We start from the raw sequence: 20,580 nt of genomic DNA on the forward strand, positions 1-20,580 counted from the left end.
CCAGCCAGGAGCAAAGAGGAGAATTATTTTAAAAGGCATACACAATAAAAAGGGATTTAATGAGCACTAAAAATGCTGCATTTAGTTGTTTTTCACACTGTAATTTCTGCACCATTGTATGAGTAAACACCGCAGAACATGAGAGGGGAAGTTCTCAAGAACTGCAGTAGATTTTATTGTAAAGCGTAATATTTAAATGGGCACTAATGCTCCCATCTGTTTCATCTTGCATGCCATACTTTTATTGCATCAATTTCCCTACGCTGTTAATAATTACACAAATAAAAAATTCCCAATTGTAAAATGAAGATGCAGACTCACAGATAGCAAAAATAACCACAATTTGAAATGTAATATGTTAAATACAGGTTTATACCTCAATAGAAATGTTACCTTTGTTTTAATATATTGATCTATGTATATACTAATATATTCCCATACTGGAATCTTAAAGTCACTGTAATATTGGTGTGTAAGGTTACAAACTGAACACTTACATGATCCTTCAACATAATTGGTGTTTTATTACAAAGATCAATTGTCTATCAGGAAAGGTTCACCAAGCCTATTTCCTCATAAGAATCATAATCTTGGTTCTGCATGTTCAGGTGAGACTTCCGTAAGTTCCATAAGAACATTTAGTTGAAAATGATGGAGCATACACTATAAATAAAGGTAGTACAGATCATTAAAATGCAGCTCCTTGAAAATAATAGTTAAAAAAACACTTAGAACATGTCTGTTTTACATAGACTCTAATACTGCCCTCATACTTGTAGTATTAGGGTGCCTTCCTGTAGTTCATTCTCTCTTCCAACCTCTCCCAGGGGGGAAATTATAGTGCAGTGGGCAGTTATGGATGGGTTTTCTTTTTTATTTACATGGACATGGTGCTGTGTGTGTGGTTGAAAAGGCTAAATATGTGATTGAACTGTGAAGTTGTGTGGTTAGAGAATCAGAAACATAGGGCTGGAGGGGACCTTGAGAAGTGATCAAGTCCAGCCCCCTGCGCTGAGGCAGGACAAAGGAAACTTAGACCATCCCTGATAGGTGTTTGTCCAACCTGCTCTTGAAAACCTCAAGTGATGGGTTTCCACAACTTCCCTTGGAAGCCTATTCAAGGGCTTAATTACACTTGCCATTGGACAGTTTTTTTCCTAATATATAACCTCAACCTCCCTTGCTGCAGATTAAACCCATTATCTTCTTGTCCTACCTTAAGTGGACTTGGAGAATACTTGCTCACCATCCTCTTTATAACAGTGCTTAACATATCTGAAGAACGTTATCAGGTCCTCCCTTAGTCCCCTTTTCTCAGGACTGTTTTTTTTTTTTAAACCTTTCCTTGCAGGTCTGGTTTTCTAAACCTATTATGATTTGTATTGTTTTCCTCTGGACTCAATTTGTCCACATCTCTCCTAAAGTGTGGTGTCGAGGATTGAACTCAGTATTCCAGCCAAGGCCGCACTAGTGCTGAGTAGAGAGGGACAATTACCGCCTGTATTTTACATATGACATTCTTGTTAATACACCCGAGAATGGTATTAGCCCTTTTCACTCATCGTCAATATGTGATCCACTATAACCTCCAGAGACTTTTCAGCAGTACTACCACCTAGCCAGTTATTACCCATTTTGTAGCTGTGCATTAGATTTTTACTGAGTGAAGTATTTTGCACTTGTCTTTATTGGATTTCATGAATTTTTATTAATCTGTCCATAAGGTTGAAATGTATAAAGGGAACTTATTGTGGGACAATATATGGGGAAGTGAGCAAAAAATCCCATGTTTGCAAAACAAGTTATTTGATTATTATATACCTGCTTAGACCTCTCCACATTTTATGTCATAACAGATGTCCAAATGTGTCTTCTGGGCATATATTTTGTTCTGTTTCAATCCACGGCTGATTTCAAAGTTTAAATGCATCCACCTCAGCTCTTAATTGAAGGTAGACAAAAGGTTAAAAAAATCCAAGACTCACCCCTCTTTTCTTTCAATTAGGATTTTTCTTCCAATTTAAGGTGGCTTCTTTCCAGGCAAATTTGGAAATATTGGCAAATTTAGGATTATTATTTAGATTCTCTTATGAGACAGCTACAACTAAGGCTGTGGAGGAAAAAAATCTTGGTACCACATTTGTTTTTATTGGAGCAATATTTCAACCAGGATATGGATAAAACCCCATCCAATTTTCCATATAATGCATTTATATTGCAGTAGCGGCCAGAGGGCCCAATCTGCATTGTGGCCCCTTCTACATACATTACAAACACACATAAAAACACAGAAACTACCCTAAATGTACGATTAACTATATAATAAGATTCCAGGATTGTCACTCTGTGTGTCACACTGAAGCCTAGTGTAATGCCAACAGATTCCTGTCATTGGCAGCTGTGATCAAACCTGTGACCTCTGAAGCTTAATGCATGAGCCTCTACTGTCTACTACATGAACTAAAATAGAGGTTCCCAAACTTTTCTTACCCCCTTCCTGATCTAGCAGCTGCCTGCATCCCCCTACCTTTCTCACCACTGATACTTTGTGTACACTGTTACGTGCAGATATAGTTATAGTGCAACATATACAACCAAAAACAGAAACACAAACCTGAACTAAATTCTGAGCTCAGTTAGACTGGACAGTTGCTGGGCAACTGAACCTGTGAAGCCCGAACTGAACCTCCCTCCCCCCCGAGATGTCTCGCATACCCTCATGATACACAAACCAGTTTGGTAACTCCTGAGCTAAAAGACCTGTCTTTTAGCCAAGGCTGTGGCAGGTTCATCAACCTCTGGCTGGTCTATTAGGTGCTACTAGAGGGGAACAGAGTGCCATACCAAGCTGGCCTGGGTTACACTAGCATGTCTGTTGAGTCAGTGTGAAATGATGGAAACAGCTATAAGCATGGCTGAGAACTCTTTTTGTTCAGAATATCACAAAGTTTAATCATCACTGGGATTCATGGCTGGTTACTACCCAATTTTTAAGTTCTCAGGCCTTTTTGGCCTTTTTACACATATGACTTTACGAATTACACCCTTATGACAGTATGGGCTTTCAGCTACTGGTACCACCTAATCTCTAATATGTTGGGAAGATAAATTCATTAATGTATGATGGATGGACACTATGATGAGAGCACTATTGACCCACCCAGGAGGAAATCAGTCATATTTGCTGATGTAAAGGAATCCTTTCTACAGTCTTGTCACTTCTAGCATATGCACTTCCTTGCTGAATTTTATATCCACTCCAAGCTGGGTTGTTTGCAGGCTAATGAGCCCCGGGTGACTCTTAGCTATGTTCATGTACTTTTCCTTCCTGAGCTTGCAGCCCTGTGGTGTCCTTCCCAGGTGCCACACACAACCATATTGGGCCACTGGGGGATACAGTTAGTGCAGGGTTTGGATGGTGCCCAGTAAATAAGGCCTGGGGCCATACATTGATTGTGCAGGATAAAGAGAAATACTGAATAACTACTCATTCACTGAATGAAGCAGGGATCCTTTTTGAAAGTTTGATTCTAGCTTTTGTGCACAAACAGTCTTCAATCTTTCCTGGAATAGCAGGCAAATCTCTCCCAGACATGTATCGCTTTACAAAGGAAGGGGGGGAAAATGGGAAAAATTCAACTGCTACCCCAGAACACCTAATCTGAGGCTCTGAGTTTCTTCAGTTTGAAAAAAGTTGTTTCTGAAGGAATAACAATGCTGAGGGGAAAAGGTTGTTCCTGCCTATCCTATGCCCGTGAATTCCACTCTGGGGACCAAGACAAAAGACAGTTTGTGAAACAAGCATTACTACAATCTCCTTACTGTCTAACTTACAAAATTATTTCCTTCCTCACCTGGATTTCTGACCCTTTAAGAAGTCCAGCTAAACCTTTCTTCAGGGTTAGGGTTAAATCTTCAGGAGCCCTGCCAAATTATAAATAATAATAAATTAAACTCAGCCTTCAATGCCTTCATTTCTACAAAAGAGAGGGATCAGGCTGGCAAAGCATCAGAACAAACTAAGTCTGTTTCTTCCTCAAGACACTGAAAACAGAATTCTATCACTCCTTTCTTCACAAAGGGATAAACAGAAAACCCAAAGTCCTGTCTCAAAACTTTAAACTAAACAGCTGTTTATGGTGCCCCTTCTCCTCACATGGGAAAATATGACATCTTTAATTTCTTATTTCCTCAGAAAGAGGAAATGGAAGTTCCAAACTTATCCTTAGGGGCTAAACAAAACAAACAATCCTCTCAATTGTTTTCAACAGAGTCCGGGCTTCAAAAGCAACTAACTTCTCCTAGCTTGACTGCTTGGATACAATCATATCTGCTGGTGCAAAAGGAATCCAGTCACTTCCAGCAAGTCCCTTGCTGAATCTTATGTCCACTCCAGGCTGGGTTGTTTGCAGCAGGGCCGGCTCCAGGCACCAGCTTGGCAAGCAGGTGTTTGGGGCGGCCACTCCGGAGAGGGGCAGCAGGTCCAGCTATTTGGCGGCAATTCGGCAGACGGTCCCTCACTCCCGCTCAGAGCGAAGGACCTTCCGCCGAATTGCCGCCGCAGATCGTGATCGTGGCTTTTTTTTTTCTTTCCCCTTTTTGGTTGCTTGGGATGGCCAAAATCCTGGAGCTGGCCCTGGTTTCCATGCTAATGAGCCCCAGGTGACTCTTAGCTATGTTCATGTACTTTTCCTTCCTGAGCTAGCAACCCTGTGGTGTCCTTCCCAGGTCACACACCCAACCACACTGGGCCCACTCGGGGATATAGTATATCCATTCACATTATTATTGCAATAAATCTTAAAGTTTCTTTGCATCATCCATTCCAAAGGAATCAGAGTGTATGTCTCATTTCAGCATGCCTTCCAGAAATAAGTATTAAAATAGAAAGGCTTGTCTTCATCTTCAACTTTCTATTAATCTAATACATTCTGCTAATACCATAAAACATAGCTTATACCTGTTTTTTTTCCCCCTGATACAAAGCAAGTTCATTTGGTTATGTGGTCTCCCCTGTTTATTAAGACCAGACAAACTTTTATTACCCTGTTGCTGACGTGACTGCTATCAGTTTCAGGGAAACTGCCCCTGTATTTCCCGCCTCTGTGGTCCCCCGAGTGCATCCACTTAAAGGTTCCTCAGCCATCACCTCTCTGGGGTAGAGATCCACATCTCTCTTACTCATGACTGGGGATATTAAGGCTGTCCAGCAGTGGTTCAAGTAGAATTTATTTCTTACCAGTACACAGCGCATAGGTAACTCATGGGAGGGACACAAAGGGGGAGCACCAGCTAAAAGTGGGGGGCACACGACCTCTTCACGTGACCCCCACACATGACTCCACTCCACCCCACCCCAGGACCCCTGCGCTCTGCCCATCCCCTCCCTATCCCACGTTATGGTGGGGGACGGAACCTCTATCTTCTCACTGTGCCAGATACAGATTTCTGAACCGCAGAGCTCTCCGGAACCACAGCGGTGAAAGGAGCAGAATGTGGGGCTACCAGGAGTCCCCACGCCAGCAGCTCGTCTGATGCGGCTGTACCTTCCCCAGCCCTATCTTCTAGCAGGGCTGTACAGACCTCAAACGGAAGACAGAGCTGTGTGGAAGGGCTGGCGGTGGGGCTGGGGACCGTACAGCCGCACTGGAGGAGCTGCCGGCATGGGGCCACCCGGCAGCCCACGTTCTGCTCCTATGTCTTTATAGCATGGCATACTGGCAATAAATATCTTAATGGTACAGCACACTTGACCATACTGTTCTACTTGCACCACTGCTGTCCAACTCCCTGCCTTACACTGAAACACCCCCAGCAAGCCAGACTGCCTAAAAGGCCAGTGCCTGCTCTTTGCTTTCGCTCCAAGAGGTATGATATAGTCTAAAGTTATAAGCTACCACATAACTCCTTTTATGTGAGCACATTTATTTTTAAGATAAAGGCAAACATATTAAACCAATAAAAGAACCTAAACACATGCTAAAAAGCTTACCAGAGGTCACCCCTAACTCCAACCTAGGGTTCTGGTACATTTTAGTTCTTCAAAACCCACAACTGGGTTTTCCCCATGGTTACAAATTCGTATCCATTTTAGAACCAGAACAGAGACTGGGCAGAAGAACCATTTTTTCATACAATTCAGACCTTTGATTTTGGCCTCTGTAACAGGTAATCAGTAGACAATGACCCACTGCTCAGAACATATCTTCAAAAGATTGGATTTTTGCATAACCCACTTCAGGAATGTGCATTAACCTCTCCCTAGGAACTCCACTAAACACTTATTGCCCCCAAAGTCCAAAATGTATATGGCACATTTCCCATGTATACTTTTGAACCCCCAGATCTCACATCTGTCTCATCTCCCCACCTAGACAAGTTACATGCAATCCCAGTCCACAATAGTACATAAAAACTTAATATAATAAGGTCTTTCAAGGATCTTTCAGGAAATTGACATATCTGTCAGAGCTGTATTTTGTATTATTGGGCATTTATAACAATAGTGTGCCTCACTGATTCTGCTCTCTCCCCACTATTTCAGATAGTTTGATGAATGATGCTATAGTGTTACATAAGGGAGTGTATATTGGGCTTCTTCTGAAACAAAGACTCTATGGCTTTTCAGCCTTGAATTCTATATCAAAATCATTATTGCTCAGATAGATTTTTAAACTTCAGTCCACATCAGCTTGATAAGGAGTATAGAGATTTATCTATTCTTGTCAGAAAAAAAAACATTCCCCAATTTCCTTTCAATTTGCATTTCCATAAAGGTTAAGAGCTAAACTCTACCCTGGCTAGTGCAGAGACAGTGACTAGTATGTCCTCTGCTACAGACATCTGTTAGCCATTGCAGGAGTCCTCACAACAGGTCAGGGAGCACACTTTCCTGTTCCTCTTGGCCTGAAAAGTGTTCGCCTGCTGCCAGCTAATCCTGCTGATCACCACCGCCCATATGCTGGCTGGCAGAGGGTGGTTAAATATGCCCTGAAACAGCCTTTTGGGGACCTAGGTGTAATTATGGCTCCCCTGAAGTCAATGGGAGCGATATCATTACTATATTAGTGCTCTCTTAAGCTCTGTGGAAAGATTCTTCCCTGCTGCTTCCATGGTGTTAAGACTTTCAACACCCTCTTTGTCCTTTGCACATCAGTTAGCAAGATACAGCCCTAAATAATAACCATTACTAAATAATTATTAATGTATTAATTTTTGAGATTTATTTCAAATCTATGCTGAGACTTTGCCCTCACCTAATTAGAAAAGACATTTCATGCACTCCTTGGTGAAAGTGCTGGCTAAGAATACTAAATATTTATCTTTTTGCATTATAATGCACTTTATTCTCAAACGCTTGATATACAGTTGGGTGCAATTTTGAATTCAGCTTTATGTCAGTCTTTAGCCATCAGAACCTATTGTTCTGAATGACAAAATGGTGACTAGAAGGTATAACTTGGGGTAACAAGCAAAATGTTGCTTCTTCAATCTTCTGACAATACAGACAATAGAACTCATCAGTATTCTGGTTTTTAAATTCTTTTACTTTTTTTCCCCAACCTTAAAAAATTTCAAACTATGAATATTTGTTTAATATATGGGAATACTGGTGGGCCCTACTGTTGATATATAGGCCTGGATGTAATAGGAAGGAAATCTACATTGGACATTACAGAAGAGTTCTGCTGGAAGACTGTTTGAGTGCAATATTTCTGTAGGGTAGTCAGATAGCCTTCTCTGAACAATTATTTAACACAGATTTAGATAAAATTACACTAACCTGCAAGAGAGACATTTGAAACAAATGTATTTAAAGATTATGATTCTTTAGATATATTAGGCAGGTGTAGTCTGAAAAGTGGAAAATTGTTATAGCCTGTTAGCTGTCTGGGAATCCACCCAGGGTCAAGAAGAAGAGAAAAGGAACTCCGAGGACTGAAAAGGAAAGTGATAAGTTTCAGTATGGATGGAAAAGTACAATGGTCTCTCCAGAAACAGGGAAGCATGTTCTTTAATAGTTGTATCAAGTGCACTAACTTGGTCTTGGGCCAAGTTACACAGTCATTCAACAGACAAAAAAACTAGCAAAATGTTTTAGTCCAGAACTGCAAAATACAGCAATATTTTTCAAAAATAGCCATGAAGTCCTCACACTCAAAGCATATCAACAGTAGGATCCACAATGACAAGACAGACACTGTAACCAACTGCAACCTGAGACAAGACATCACCCCAGCATTTGCTTAAAATGGTCCTGCCATGCGGGCAGGGGACTGGACTTGATGACTTCTCGAGGTCCCTTCCAGTCCTAGAATCTATGAATCTATGAAAAAAGAAACTCTGTCTGCCACATCACCATCAGTCAAACGAGATGCTACTACTGAAAAAGACCTGTATAACAAGCAAACTAATTCTATTCTGACTCCTGTCAAACAAAAGCTACTGCTGACCATAACTTTTGTTTCTACTGATGATGGTGGGGAGAGAAAACCACACACAGCAATGTCAGAGGATAAGGAGAAAGTAGCAGAGGGCTGTATATATCTGGTATATTATTTCCCCACCCCCATCAGAATGAATACAAAGAACTCTTCTATACAAAGAACTCTTGTACTTGTTGTATGAAGAGCACATTATTATTTTCCAGGGATTGATTGTCATAGGTGAATGGGTTTGTAATATCATCTGATTATCATGCAGCATGCCTCATTTAGAGTTGAAAGAGCTGGATTTTGTGGGACAAACTTGATATTGCACATTTTTAATTATAGCATCTCTCTCCATTTTCCTACAGACCAGCCTGGGTCTAGAGGCAAAGAAGACTGAAGAAAAATGTTGAAAATATGTATATGCTTGGAGGGGAAAATCTGTTATATCTTGATACTTATACTGTTCTATTCTTTAAAATAAAGAGATATTTCTGATGTGGTCATTTTTATGAGAACATAAGAATGGCTCTACTGGGTCAGACCAAAGATGCATCTAGCCCAGTATCCTGTCTTCCAACAGTGACCAGTGTCAGGTGCCCAGAGGGAATGAACAGAACAGGTAATCACCAAATGATCCATTCCCTGTCACTCATTCCCAGCTTCTGGCAAACAGAGGATAGGGACACTCTTCCTGCCCATCCTGGCTAATAGGTGGACCTATCTTCCATGAATTTATCCTCTATACGGGCAGAATTTTGCCCATTGGAGTAATACCAAAGTGCTTAAGAAGTTAGTGGAAACATCTATTTTACTCCCGTATACAACATACAATGATATTCTGTAATTCCCATGCCTTAGTTCAAATGAAATGCAAATTAAAATTGAGGCATCTTGCTCCCCCTATATTTTGAACTACACATTACATAGAGAAGCGTAGTGTCATTTGTCTTTTCAAAGTTGTTCATTTTAGCAGAAAATGAGGTACACTTTCCTAGAGAATTAAATGTACAACATGATCTGTTTTTGAACAGCCTCTGAGGTACACAGATTGGACATTTTTTCTTTACTTTGATGTAACCTTTTTACGAGTGGAGAGAGAAATTTGAAAACTTCATATTATCCATATGTATAGCATTTAGGACAGCATTTTCCAACCTTTTCTTTTAAATTGGAGCCCCAGGATCTTGTCGCACATTGGCAATAAAATGAACAAAGACACATGCTTCTCCCACAGTACCAAAATGCTCCACTCACCATGCCCAGAACCATGGTACAAAACACGTCTAAATCCAAAGCTTTCCTTTGCTTTATTTACTTGTTTAAAACAAAAGGTTCCTATTGTGGGTTTAAGCCATGGCTCAAATTGCAGGATCTGAAGACAGGTCACAATGCAGTGGAAGCAGCCCCTGGAAGAATTCTGGCTGACTTTGGCAGAATTCCTCTGGGGAAGAATATGCTCAAGTGGCAGCTCTACCAAATTTGGAAAGGTGCAGCGTGACCCCTCTTAGTTTGACTCAGAATTGCTTGTCAATGAAAGGGGCGAACAGACAGGGCCATGACCCCATTTTCGCCCTTATTCTCCCTGCCCCCTTTGGGATGGGGCTAGTTTGCAGCAGTTCTCAAGGTTATGCATGTAATCACATCTACACTGCTCCTTGACCCCTTCCCCCACAATGATCTCCAACTACACGTTAGCATCCCTGTGTGCAGCCCTAGCACTACCCCGGCTCTAGTCTCAATAGATTTACATGACTGACTGTACAATAGATACCACAGAGAAAGTAGAGTGGAGTATTTTAACTACCACACAAAGTTGTGGCATATTGAGGAAGCTAAGCTATGGCCTGTAAATCCCATTGGGGGATATGGTTGGGCTCTGTACTGTGCACAGGGCTCATGGACTTCATTCTCTTCCTCCCCTTACCTTTACTAATTAATTAGCTACAAACCCTGTGACATAGATGGGCTCTATGGACCTCTCCTCTTTCCTTTCCCATTCTGAGTATAAAGGTAGCCACAATGATGCTGCTATTATCATGCCAAGTAGTTACAGGTGGTTTTTCCCAGATGGCTGGCTACCTGTTTATCACTGGCTGCTGTGTATAAAATGGCTGATCTAATGAGGCAACATAGCAGAAGCTGGTGTTGGTAGTTTCCGTGGCATGAACAATTAGAGATGCAATTAATAGCACAAATCATTTGTAACCCAAAGCCCACTTGCATATAGGCTCCCTCCTTTGATAATTCCATGGTGTGGACTTTTCCTTGCCTACCCTCCTAATTCATCCCTACCACCACATACAAAAATTTACAATTGAATCCACTGGGGTGCCACTCATGCCTTCCTTGAAAATGCACCATAAGTACAAAGTCCATTCATGCAAACACTCCATTTGGTTTCAAAGATTTTGAACATATAGCCCTGCATATTTAAATAAAAATGAGTTATTTATAACAATATGTTTTCTAAAATTGGATTTACCTGAAGTCTGATAAAGGTCCTTCATAACATACAAAGAATTTGAAATGTATAATAGTTTATGCATCAAGATAAAATATGTCATTCTTTATGGCCATCATAAAATGCCATCCATAATGGCACTGTAATTGCAAAGTCATAGTCTGGAAGAAAATCTCCTGATAAAGTGAGGAGATTATTTGCTTCCTTCAATAAAGAGCCTTATCCTTCTGGCATGTGAAACAAGTGACTCCTTTTATCAATAAAGATTTCTGATGGATAGTTATCTGCTGCACACCAAAGCTGCTAAAGACTGAAGGGCAAAATATTTTCTTTTTCTTCTATAATTCAAGGACAGATAAGATCACTGAAAGATCACCTGAACATATATCTTGTACAAATGAGAGATACCTCAAAACAATTATTAAAAAAAATCTCTCTTAAATGACCCCAGACACCAAAGGCAAGTTCCTATTTTAAGTAAACCCACAAAGTTAATTGAGTTATACCAAGGAAGAATTTGCCTTGAGAATTAAAGGACTTTTTGCATGTATCTTGCACATAAGTATTATCAAAGTGTGATTCCAGAAATACCCAAATATATTCCAAAGCATATTATTTTCATGTTACACGAAAGATATATTTTTAATACCTACATGTATATCCAGGCATCTCATTTCAGTTCTACTCATTCATGCCTAAACTCAAAACACATTTCAACTGGGAATTTACTTTTCTAAATCAGGGGTTAAGCCTTAGAGATTTATTGTAATTGCAAAGAAAGCATTTTAGGATATTTAAAAAAAAATAGCAGATTCTTTGCAATTTCAATACTGACAGAGTTGGCTGTTAAAAAGAATGTTGAAAGGGATATAGTTACCAATTTTCAAGTACAATTAAGATGTCTACAATTCGTTTTCTTAATGCACACTTTATTTTTTAAATTGGGATAGAACTGGATAGCCAATTTGCATATATCATTACATTTCCAATTTTCATGTAAATGACAATCAAAGTAGCCAGAAAGTTCAGTACATTTTCTCACAGGCATGTTGATTTGAAAATTTTTCATGTGATGTTTTATCTCAACTATTATCAGTTCAATGATCTAAACAGTGTCCGATTAATCCTGCACACCTTTCACTGAAAAAAATCTCACTGCTGGAATCCTTCCCCAAAACTGAAATAGATGACAAAGCAAAAGACCAGTCTTTCACAGGCACTTAATGAAGACAGGCTTCAAGGGGTTTTCTGTACTAGAGATCACTTTACACTCAGGAAAAGACAAAACCAGCAGATTTTTGCAGTCAGTCTGCAATCAAAGCACAATAAGGAAAATAACAAAAAAACGTATTGCTTGGTAAATACTTACAGTGGTTTTCCTTTGGATTCACAAGTCAAAACTATAGATTGTCCTTCTTCTGGCCATGAACTGGAAGATATGATTTTAACTGAAGGTGTATCTAGAAAAAAGAAAAGAAAATCTATTTGTTGAAGGGCACTAAAATGCTTTATTATGTAAGTGTATGTTCTGTTATGTTCATAAAACATCATGCCAAGTCTAGTTTTCAGTTGAAGTTGCATTTATTTGAAGCCTTGAGCTGTTTTCACTATTCTGAAAATGGCACTAAAATGACCTCTGCAACTGGAAAAGTAAATTTTAATAAACCTAGAAACCACAGATATTCCCAGACTAAATCAATTTTGCTGTATTGAACACAATTCCACTGTATTAGTGCTCCAAGGTCTGGAAATTAAAAGTGAAATACAAAAAGAAAGTATTGAGGATGAATAACAAGGACTCGATAGAATTGTTTCTTTGTCTATTTATAGATGGATATGAATGCTGCTATTAGAGGACTGAATGCATTAATGTACATTTGAATAACACTTTTATTGTTGCAGTAGCCTGGAACCCATAATAAGAAACCTACAATGGGCTCTTAGATAAAATACCTTGTTACAGACATTATGCAGAATATTATTTCTGAAATGCAATAATGCAGGCCCTTAAACAGAATCTCATTTTTAGTACAGTTAGCAAATCATTTTGATTGAAACATCTGCTACAATTACTATATAAAAGACTGTAATCTGTCCTAAAAAACTTTAAAATACTATTTCTGCATAGTGTAATAACCTCTCCTTCTATTTTTCCAATGAGGTATGCAACATAAAAATGTGTTTTCAGACCTTTGAAAGTAGGCCTTTTATTTTAAAACCTTTTAACAGCTGACTTGTAAACATATTTTCAAGTAATTAAAAGTTTACCATGTAATTTAAGAGTAATACACACAAACACACAGGAAATTTCTTTGAAGGATATATTTTTCTCTAGGCGATACATGTCACACTGAGGAAAATTTTCAAACTTAATAGGCAAATATAACTCCTGTTATCTTTCACTTGTTTTTCAGGTGACTTTTTAATGCATTTGATGCAGGGTATATTTGCTAATCATGAAATATTTTTAGTTTCAAACCAGAGTTTGCGCTGTCCCAGCCAATTTGCAATTCCTATTTGAGCTGGCAGTGCAGTGACAATGTCAAAAGAGCTACATCACAGTCATTCTGATGGCAACAAATTGTGAAACACAGAATTGAATTTAAATGAGGGAGGGAGGAAACAAGTGCAGTGGGATTGAGAGGTCATTCCAGGTATAAGGATGGCACTGAAGCAGGCATGAACATTAGAGTTAGAGAACGAAACAGGAACATCAAGGCTGGCATCACTGGCTGAAATCCTCTTACATTATTAAAAGTAATTTTAAAAAAAAGCTGTTAAATGAGTGTTTGTAAATGATCCAAATAAAGGGAGTAAAGAGGTTTTCAGAAAATTAAATTTACATTGTTCTGTTCTTGTACAGATCAATGAAGTGCTGTTTCCAACATCCTGCTGCAGTTTCCAGTTCCTACTTAATTTGATGCACGCTGCTCCTAATCCTGCTCCCTGGATTATATATCCTAATCCTGCTCCCTATATTAGTCTGAACATATCTGACTAATATAGACTTGTGCTAGAGGTAAGTTAAGCCACTTTTCCCTTCCAATAGTGCCCCGTAATATTTTAAATGTTATTTTATATTCTATTGGATATAGAATAAGTACATGTAAACTAAACTCAATATTGAGAAGATTAAAAAACAGGATTTAGCCCCAAGAGGTTGGCTGAATCCTCCAGCTACATTCAGCAGTGTATGCAGTGTTACTAGCTGAATTCATACCACTGTGTGTGGAAACTGGCACTGGGACCTGGTGAAGCAACAGCATTTCATGGGCACTTAAAAGAATCGGGAAAACATAAGTCTTAATTGCCAATACCCCCTTTAACCTGTTTACTTGGGGACATTCAGTGCCTGTTCATAAGACTGCAAGGAAATTTATGACATATAATCCTCATCATAAACCCAAAGCCTCCTTCATGTTGAAAAGTAGCTGAGCATTTTGGAGATCAAGCACTGTAAAGATATCCTCATAAAACAGGTTGGAATGATTATGTTCCTCCTGTAAATGCCAGCCTGATGCTTAATTTCTAAATAAAAAGCAAAGCAGAAATGCAGAAAGCTTCATTTTGTAAAACAGTTAATGTCCATGTAGAACTGTACTAACTGATCTCAGTCACAATCCTAAATCTCACAGATTAATGTGGAAACAGTCAGCCTAATCATTCTTTTTGGCACGGGGTAAAAATCTGTGAAAGAAGCTGAGAGATATCGTGAAGTACTTCATTTGAATTTCTTTGCTATTGTACTAGTATGACAGATGAGACATCCTTGTGTTGGTTGCACCCTCCCTTTTCATCTATTTCAAAACAAAGGCTGATTTTCAATCCAACATTCTGGAAGCTAGAAATATGGGCCAATTCAGTACCATCAATCTAAATACAGGATGCCTATTAGTAAGCAAGAGAAACTAGCAAGGAGATAGGAAATTCAGCGCACACACAAAAAAAGGGATTTCTCAACACTTCAGAAGGCACAAATCTTTTTAAATTCAGCTCTTCACCTTCTAACAGATAAGATTGAAAATCAGGATTCATCTTGTTTCTTAATATCTCTAAAATGTTTTTCCTCTTGATATTTGTGGAAGGTTTACTGAATGCAGCGTCTACTAGGTCTGCCATGGCAATACAATAAACCAGTGGTGATTCATTAAATGAAGCTGCAATGGTAAAGAATGGCCAAAGCCATAAATTGACATTCTTCTTCCTGTCAAGTAATGCAAGATAGTGTAGAAAATACACTGTGTTATGTTTTTATCTTCTAGCCAATTTATATAAAGTATATTGGACTTGTATAATGTCCCATGTTCCTTTAAGACAACAAACATACCAGTTAATTAGAAGGTACTGATGTTTAATGAAGCTTAGAGAAGAGTTTATGATTTTAATTTATTATAGACAGTCCCTCAGGTAAACCTCTAGAGATGCTCATCTATTCTGTGTGTTTTATTCTGAGTGTTACTCCTTCCCTTCACTTCTATGCTGTCCTGAATTTTGCTTCAGAATTAAAATAAGCTATTATAAAAGGAGATGTTCTAAGGCCAGCTGTTCACTTATCTTACATTTTCATCAATATTTAAACTGAGAAACTATGTATAGGAACAACCTTGTCAAGACTAGCCCAAGAATGTTATATTAAAAAAAAACTAATTAATGTTTTTTTCCAGGAAATAAAATGCTACTAGCTATACAATATCACCTCCTGTTGGAGCTGCTCATTGTAAGCACTTGGTGAGAGTAAAGGTGGACTTTGATCTGGAATACTCACAAAAGTGAATCACCACTACTGGAACTTCACTCAGTCTCAAGTATTTAAAAAAAAATAAAACAAAATACACATTTATTTTCCCTTCATCACTTATAAGGTAGGTAAGTATAAAAAAAAATCCCTCCTCCTTTCTATAGCTATATTAAAAAAACAGGAGTCTAAAATATTTTAATAGAGAGTCAGATCCACAGTTGATCCTCCTTTGCTATGCCAATTCACATCCGTTGAGAAACTGGCCCAGTAAATTTAGTGGTAAATTTATTTTTATATTATACTGGCCCCAACTGAGATTGGAACCCCATTGTGCTTGGCACTGTACAAATTTAGTGGTGAAAGAATATCCTAGACTAATAGCATGAGAGACCAAAGTCTTCTATCAGCAGAATACTTATAATGGAGGCAGTGGAGGTATGAGCTTCCCCATGCCACACCAGTGATACATGTTAACCCTAACCTGTAGGGACCCTTTTATGGGGTAAAAAAGTCATTCAAAAATTAGTATTTGGAGTATACCTGTATTTTGCAGTAAACAGCAGCTTTACAGCAGTTTCAGATGATAAATTTGATCTTATTTTTCACCTTCCCCTTTCCAGTTGAGCACAACAAAGGGAAAACTTTCATTAAAAAAATCCTATTTCATTAGTCATTCTAGGAGTTGGATGCATCCCATTGCACAAAAGGAGAGAAGCCATTTCAAACCATGTGGAGATCTATATAATTTTAATCAGGCTAATCTTTTTTTATAATTCCACCTATATTAGAATGGTAAATAATATTATATTGGATCATCCACATGTAAAATCAGTGAACACAAATGAAAAAATAATTTCAATTAATATTGGTAATAATGCTCTCTGATATATGAAGAAGCTGAGCACCTTAGCACAACATTTGTTGCTCTCTTGGCAATAAACTTCTGACAACTTTTATTTCTCAAGGAGCCACTCACCAGGCTTTTGTGGACACAGCTGCACCAATTATCTGCTTTTCTTTTTTGCTTTGTAAAGGGAGTATTTATTATTTATTTTTATATTATACCAGCCCCAACTGAGATTGGAACCCCATTCTGCTTGGCACTTTACAAATACCTAATAAGCGGGAGTCTCCGGCCTGAAGAGCTTGCAGTCTAAGGATCTGATCCTGCAAAAAAACAGCATTCATGCTTAACTTTGTACACAATAAGTAGTCCTATTGAAGTCAGAGGAACTACTCACAATCTATAAGTCAAGGTAAGCATGTGTGTAAATCATTGTGGCATAAAGGCTAAATACACAACAGACATAGGGTCAGAAGAAGAGGAGCAGAGAGAGCTGTAGTGATTTGCTTAAATTCACACAGCAACTTATTGGCAGAATTAGGAACTGAACTGACATCTCCTGACTGCTAGTCCAGGGATTTAGCCTACTCCTGACACCCCACTGGTCCCCATGCAGGATAGAGTCTTACTCACTCCTCCTTAAGTCTTCTTGTGGCCCACATGAGGATTAATGAGAACTGAGTTCATTGTGCTCCTTGGACTAATGGCAGGTCCTAGTCCTTTGCTTGCTGGATGCTGGAGCTAAACTGCATTCTTTGTGTAAAATGTCTGCACCTACTAGTTAACTGAATAAATGAATGCACAACCCCTCTGACTCCTAGAACATGAACCATTAAAAGGAGGCAAGGACTGACCAGTTTTTAGAAGAAACTACCACTTTAGGAAGGGAAAGGATATGACTGAATTAAAAGAAGTAGTACAGATAGGAATAGAGATAAAAGAAATGACACTGGAATCAAGATAACATATATACCAATACATAAACTCTCTCTCTATAATATCAGATACTCCCACCCTCAAATAAACATTTCCCCTCTAAGGTAATCACAGCCTCATAAACAGACTGTAATGGGAAAGGGAGTTCATGGCTACCCCAGCCACAGATGCCAGGTGGCTGGTGTGCATACACTGTGTCGGAGCTCTTTTCAAATGACCAACTGAAGGTAACCATGAAGTATAAATACTGTAGGCCTGACATGATTACACTGATACACCTCTTCATCTTTTTGTCTCAACATCCTTCCCTAACTAACTAATTTCAAAAGCCTCAGAACTCATTGATAGTGTCTCATTGCAAGGCAGGCAGATCACTCTCTGGAGAAGAGCAGGTCCCTGGGTTGTTTAAACATTGTTTTCCCCTGGGCTTCCAGTGTAAGGGAGGCTGGATAGAGAAAACTTCAGTGACTTTCCCAAAACTCACACATGAATACTGTGCAAGAAGCTGGGAATCAAACCTATGGCATTCTGATTTCCTTGCTAAAGAATAATCTAGAGATAAATTAAATTTAACCCAATATCCCCAAAAATGTCCAAGTGGGGTTCCATTCCCCATAAGGCTTTATAAATGTGGTTTGAAAGTTAGAACAAAGCTAACCGGTCAGTTACATGTGCCATGGTAACATGGTAAGAATTTTCATTAGAAAAACCTTGGCTACCTCTCAGAAATGAGCTGAATTGCAGAATTAGATCAGATACATTCATAGAATTGATGTTCTTAATATTTTATGCACAATTCTGAAAGTTCTGAAGATATTTAGATATACTTCTGCTGTCTCCCTTCTCAGGCCTTAAGTAACAAACCTTGATTTTACTGAAATGTTTGTATAACCCCTTCTAATAGCTGAAATATTTGGAATATGACATGTCCTCTTCACTTACCAAAAATAGTCAGATTTTCAGTGTTTAACAGCTAGAAACAACTTCTAAAATTGCTAAAGGCAACTAGAATACTGGCATTCAGATATTATACATTTTATCAGTTTACCTAAGTTTTATAACCTCTTTCCAAACTGGTGATGAGTATCTAACTCCTGAAGAACAGATAAGGGATTTGTGTTTGCACTTTATCATTTACCATAGAATATAATCTAATCCAGTCCACCATGCTTCAGCCCTCCTCTGTTCAAGTCTTTCTTTAAAATGTACTTCTTTCAAAAAGACCATAAACCCTACTTCTCCCAATAGAATAGAATGATGGAGCTAATGAGACTTGTGTAAAAAGTCAATTGTTTTTCTTTTGCTTGTACTTAATCCCCATTATGAATTTGCCTGTTATCTATTTAGGTTGCAAGATGTTCAGGGCAAGGAACTTCTTTTCATATCTGTACGCAAAGTGCCTATCACGCTCCTCCTTGTACACAAATCATTAATAAAATAAATTATGTGCTGGCTTGGATAGAAATTGGCTTTGCTTTCACTAAATATGAATATGGACTTATGTTAAGATATTTTCTACCTGCATCCCTAGGCTTGTCACCTAAAACATCATATACATTTTAATATATGCCCCATAGCATAATTAAAATCATATTTAACCCTTTTCATCTATAGATCTCAATGCACATTACAAAGGTAGGTGAGTATTGCCAGCCACATTTTACAGATGGAAAAACAAAGGTCAAATGACTTGCTAGAGGTCACTAAGCAAGAGAGTGACAGTTTCAAGAAGAGATCTCAGGTCTCCTAACTCCCAGTGCAGTGAAGTGCCCAGCCCATAGGACCAGGCTGCTTCTTTGAGCTACTACATGAGTTGGGTAGGAAGACATCCTATCTGCTGGCGCTATCTAAATATCAATCATTTATGGCGCTGAATGAAGAAATTGGTGAGGATTATAGAGATGGAGAAATCTCTTTAGCGTGTTTTTTTTTAAATGATCCCTTAGGTGGTTAAGAAAGGAAAATTCATTGGTGATCTTGCTTTTTATGAAGGATGCATATCAATATGCTTCCACTGCCTAAGTCCAGAGATCTTCTCTCTCTCTCTGAATATACAGGCTTGGAAAATTAGACAGTACTAAAAGAGTTACTTTTGGTGAATATACAAGAACTAAAGTAGGGAACCACAACTCTAACAAAATAAGAACCAACCTGAACATTCAACCAAAACAACCTACCAGAAAACACAAAACAACCTTTGCAGATTTGTCTCTTGCTATTAAAAACTTGGTCCACTTATAAACAACTTAAGAAGAAATCAGACATAAAAACCATGAGATTGGTCTCCTTGCAGCCATATACAGAGAAGACCTAAACATTTCAAAAGCAGGGGTAAATGCATTCCTTTTCCTCTTGATCTCTTACATCCTTTAAAACAATCTAGTAACATAATTTGATCCCAGACCCATGTTGACATACTTTGATTCTGAGGTTAGTTTGCTGTGTCTGTGATTGTACGTCAGCAGTTTGTGCTATATTGAAGATATCTCCAGCTGTAGTAAGGTTTTGAGTTGGACAAAATCAGGGCTATAGTGTCTATCAAACTCGGTGTGTGCATGTAAACTAATGGGAATTACACAAGTACAAAGTGGGAAGAATAAATTGACCATTGAGAGATGAGGGTGCTAATCACTTCAGGACTGGGCTGTATTTTATGAAATCTTCCCATTATATTTTTTACCTCCCTCTCAATTTTTTTTTTCTTTTTTTCCCAAGGCCATGTCTCATACTGTATATTTGGAGTGTTGTATTTATTTGCTCTCGTTGACTTGTACCTCATTTCTTCTCTATGTAATGGTTAATAATACTTAATAGTACTTCTGATTAATTTAACTCGATGATCTACGCAACCAAATAATTTTGCAATTGGATCCATGTGGCAGACATCTCTGCTTGTACAAAATCCCAGTGGCCTCATGGATGCAAGGATCTACTTGCACAGATCCAATGGCAGGATTAGGAGTCAACTCGGCCATTTTAAGAAAGCATTGACCTCAACTCTAGAGTCAGAATATGGCAACCCAGTACTCTAAGCACAGCATGACATCAGCGCCTCATGTGATCCCTCCCTTTGCCATGGCCCTTTGCTCCATTTGCAGTGGGAATGGTAGCCATTCCCTCCTCTCCCACAGAGGCAGGGACAGTGGCCTTGGGTTCCTTTCTCTCTTCC

At 38.7% G+C, this 20,580-nt stretch overlaps 1 protein-coding gene across 21 annotated transcripts in view; it reads right to left on the minus strand.

The window, feature by feature from the left end:
- CADM2 (cell adhesion molecule 2) overlaps positions 1-20,580 on the minus strand; it is a 1,056,973-nt gene that overhangs the window by 125,057 nt on the left and 911,336 nt on the right. For all 21 annotated transcript variants that reach the window (XR_010594295.1, XM_024102051.3, XM_065575421.1 and 18 more), the window contains one exon: positions 12,263-12,353. Coding sequence is in view for 20 of the 21 variants with exons in the window: in XM_024102051.3 (XP_023957819.1) it covers positions 12,263-12,353 (91 nt within the window). In the remaining variant the exon portion in view is untranslated. The remainder of the gene's footprint in view (positions 1-12,262; positions 12,354-20,580) is intronic.

This window comes from Chrysemys picta, chromosome 1 (genome assembly GCF_011386835.1).
Source record: "Chrysemys picta bellii isolate R12L10 chromosome 1, ASM1138683v2, whole genome shotgun sequence".
In the NCBI taxonomy this organism is placed as follows: domain Eukaryota; kingdom Metazoa; phylum Chordata; order Testudines; family Emydidae; genus Chrysemys; species Chrysemys picta.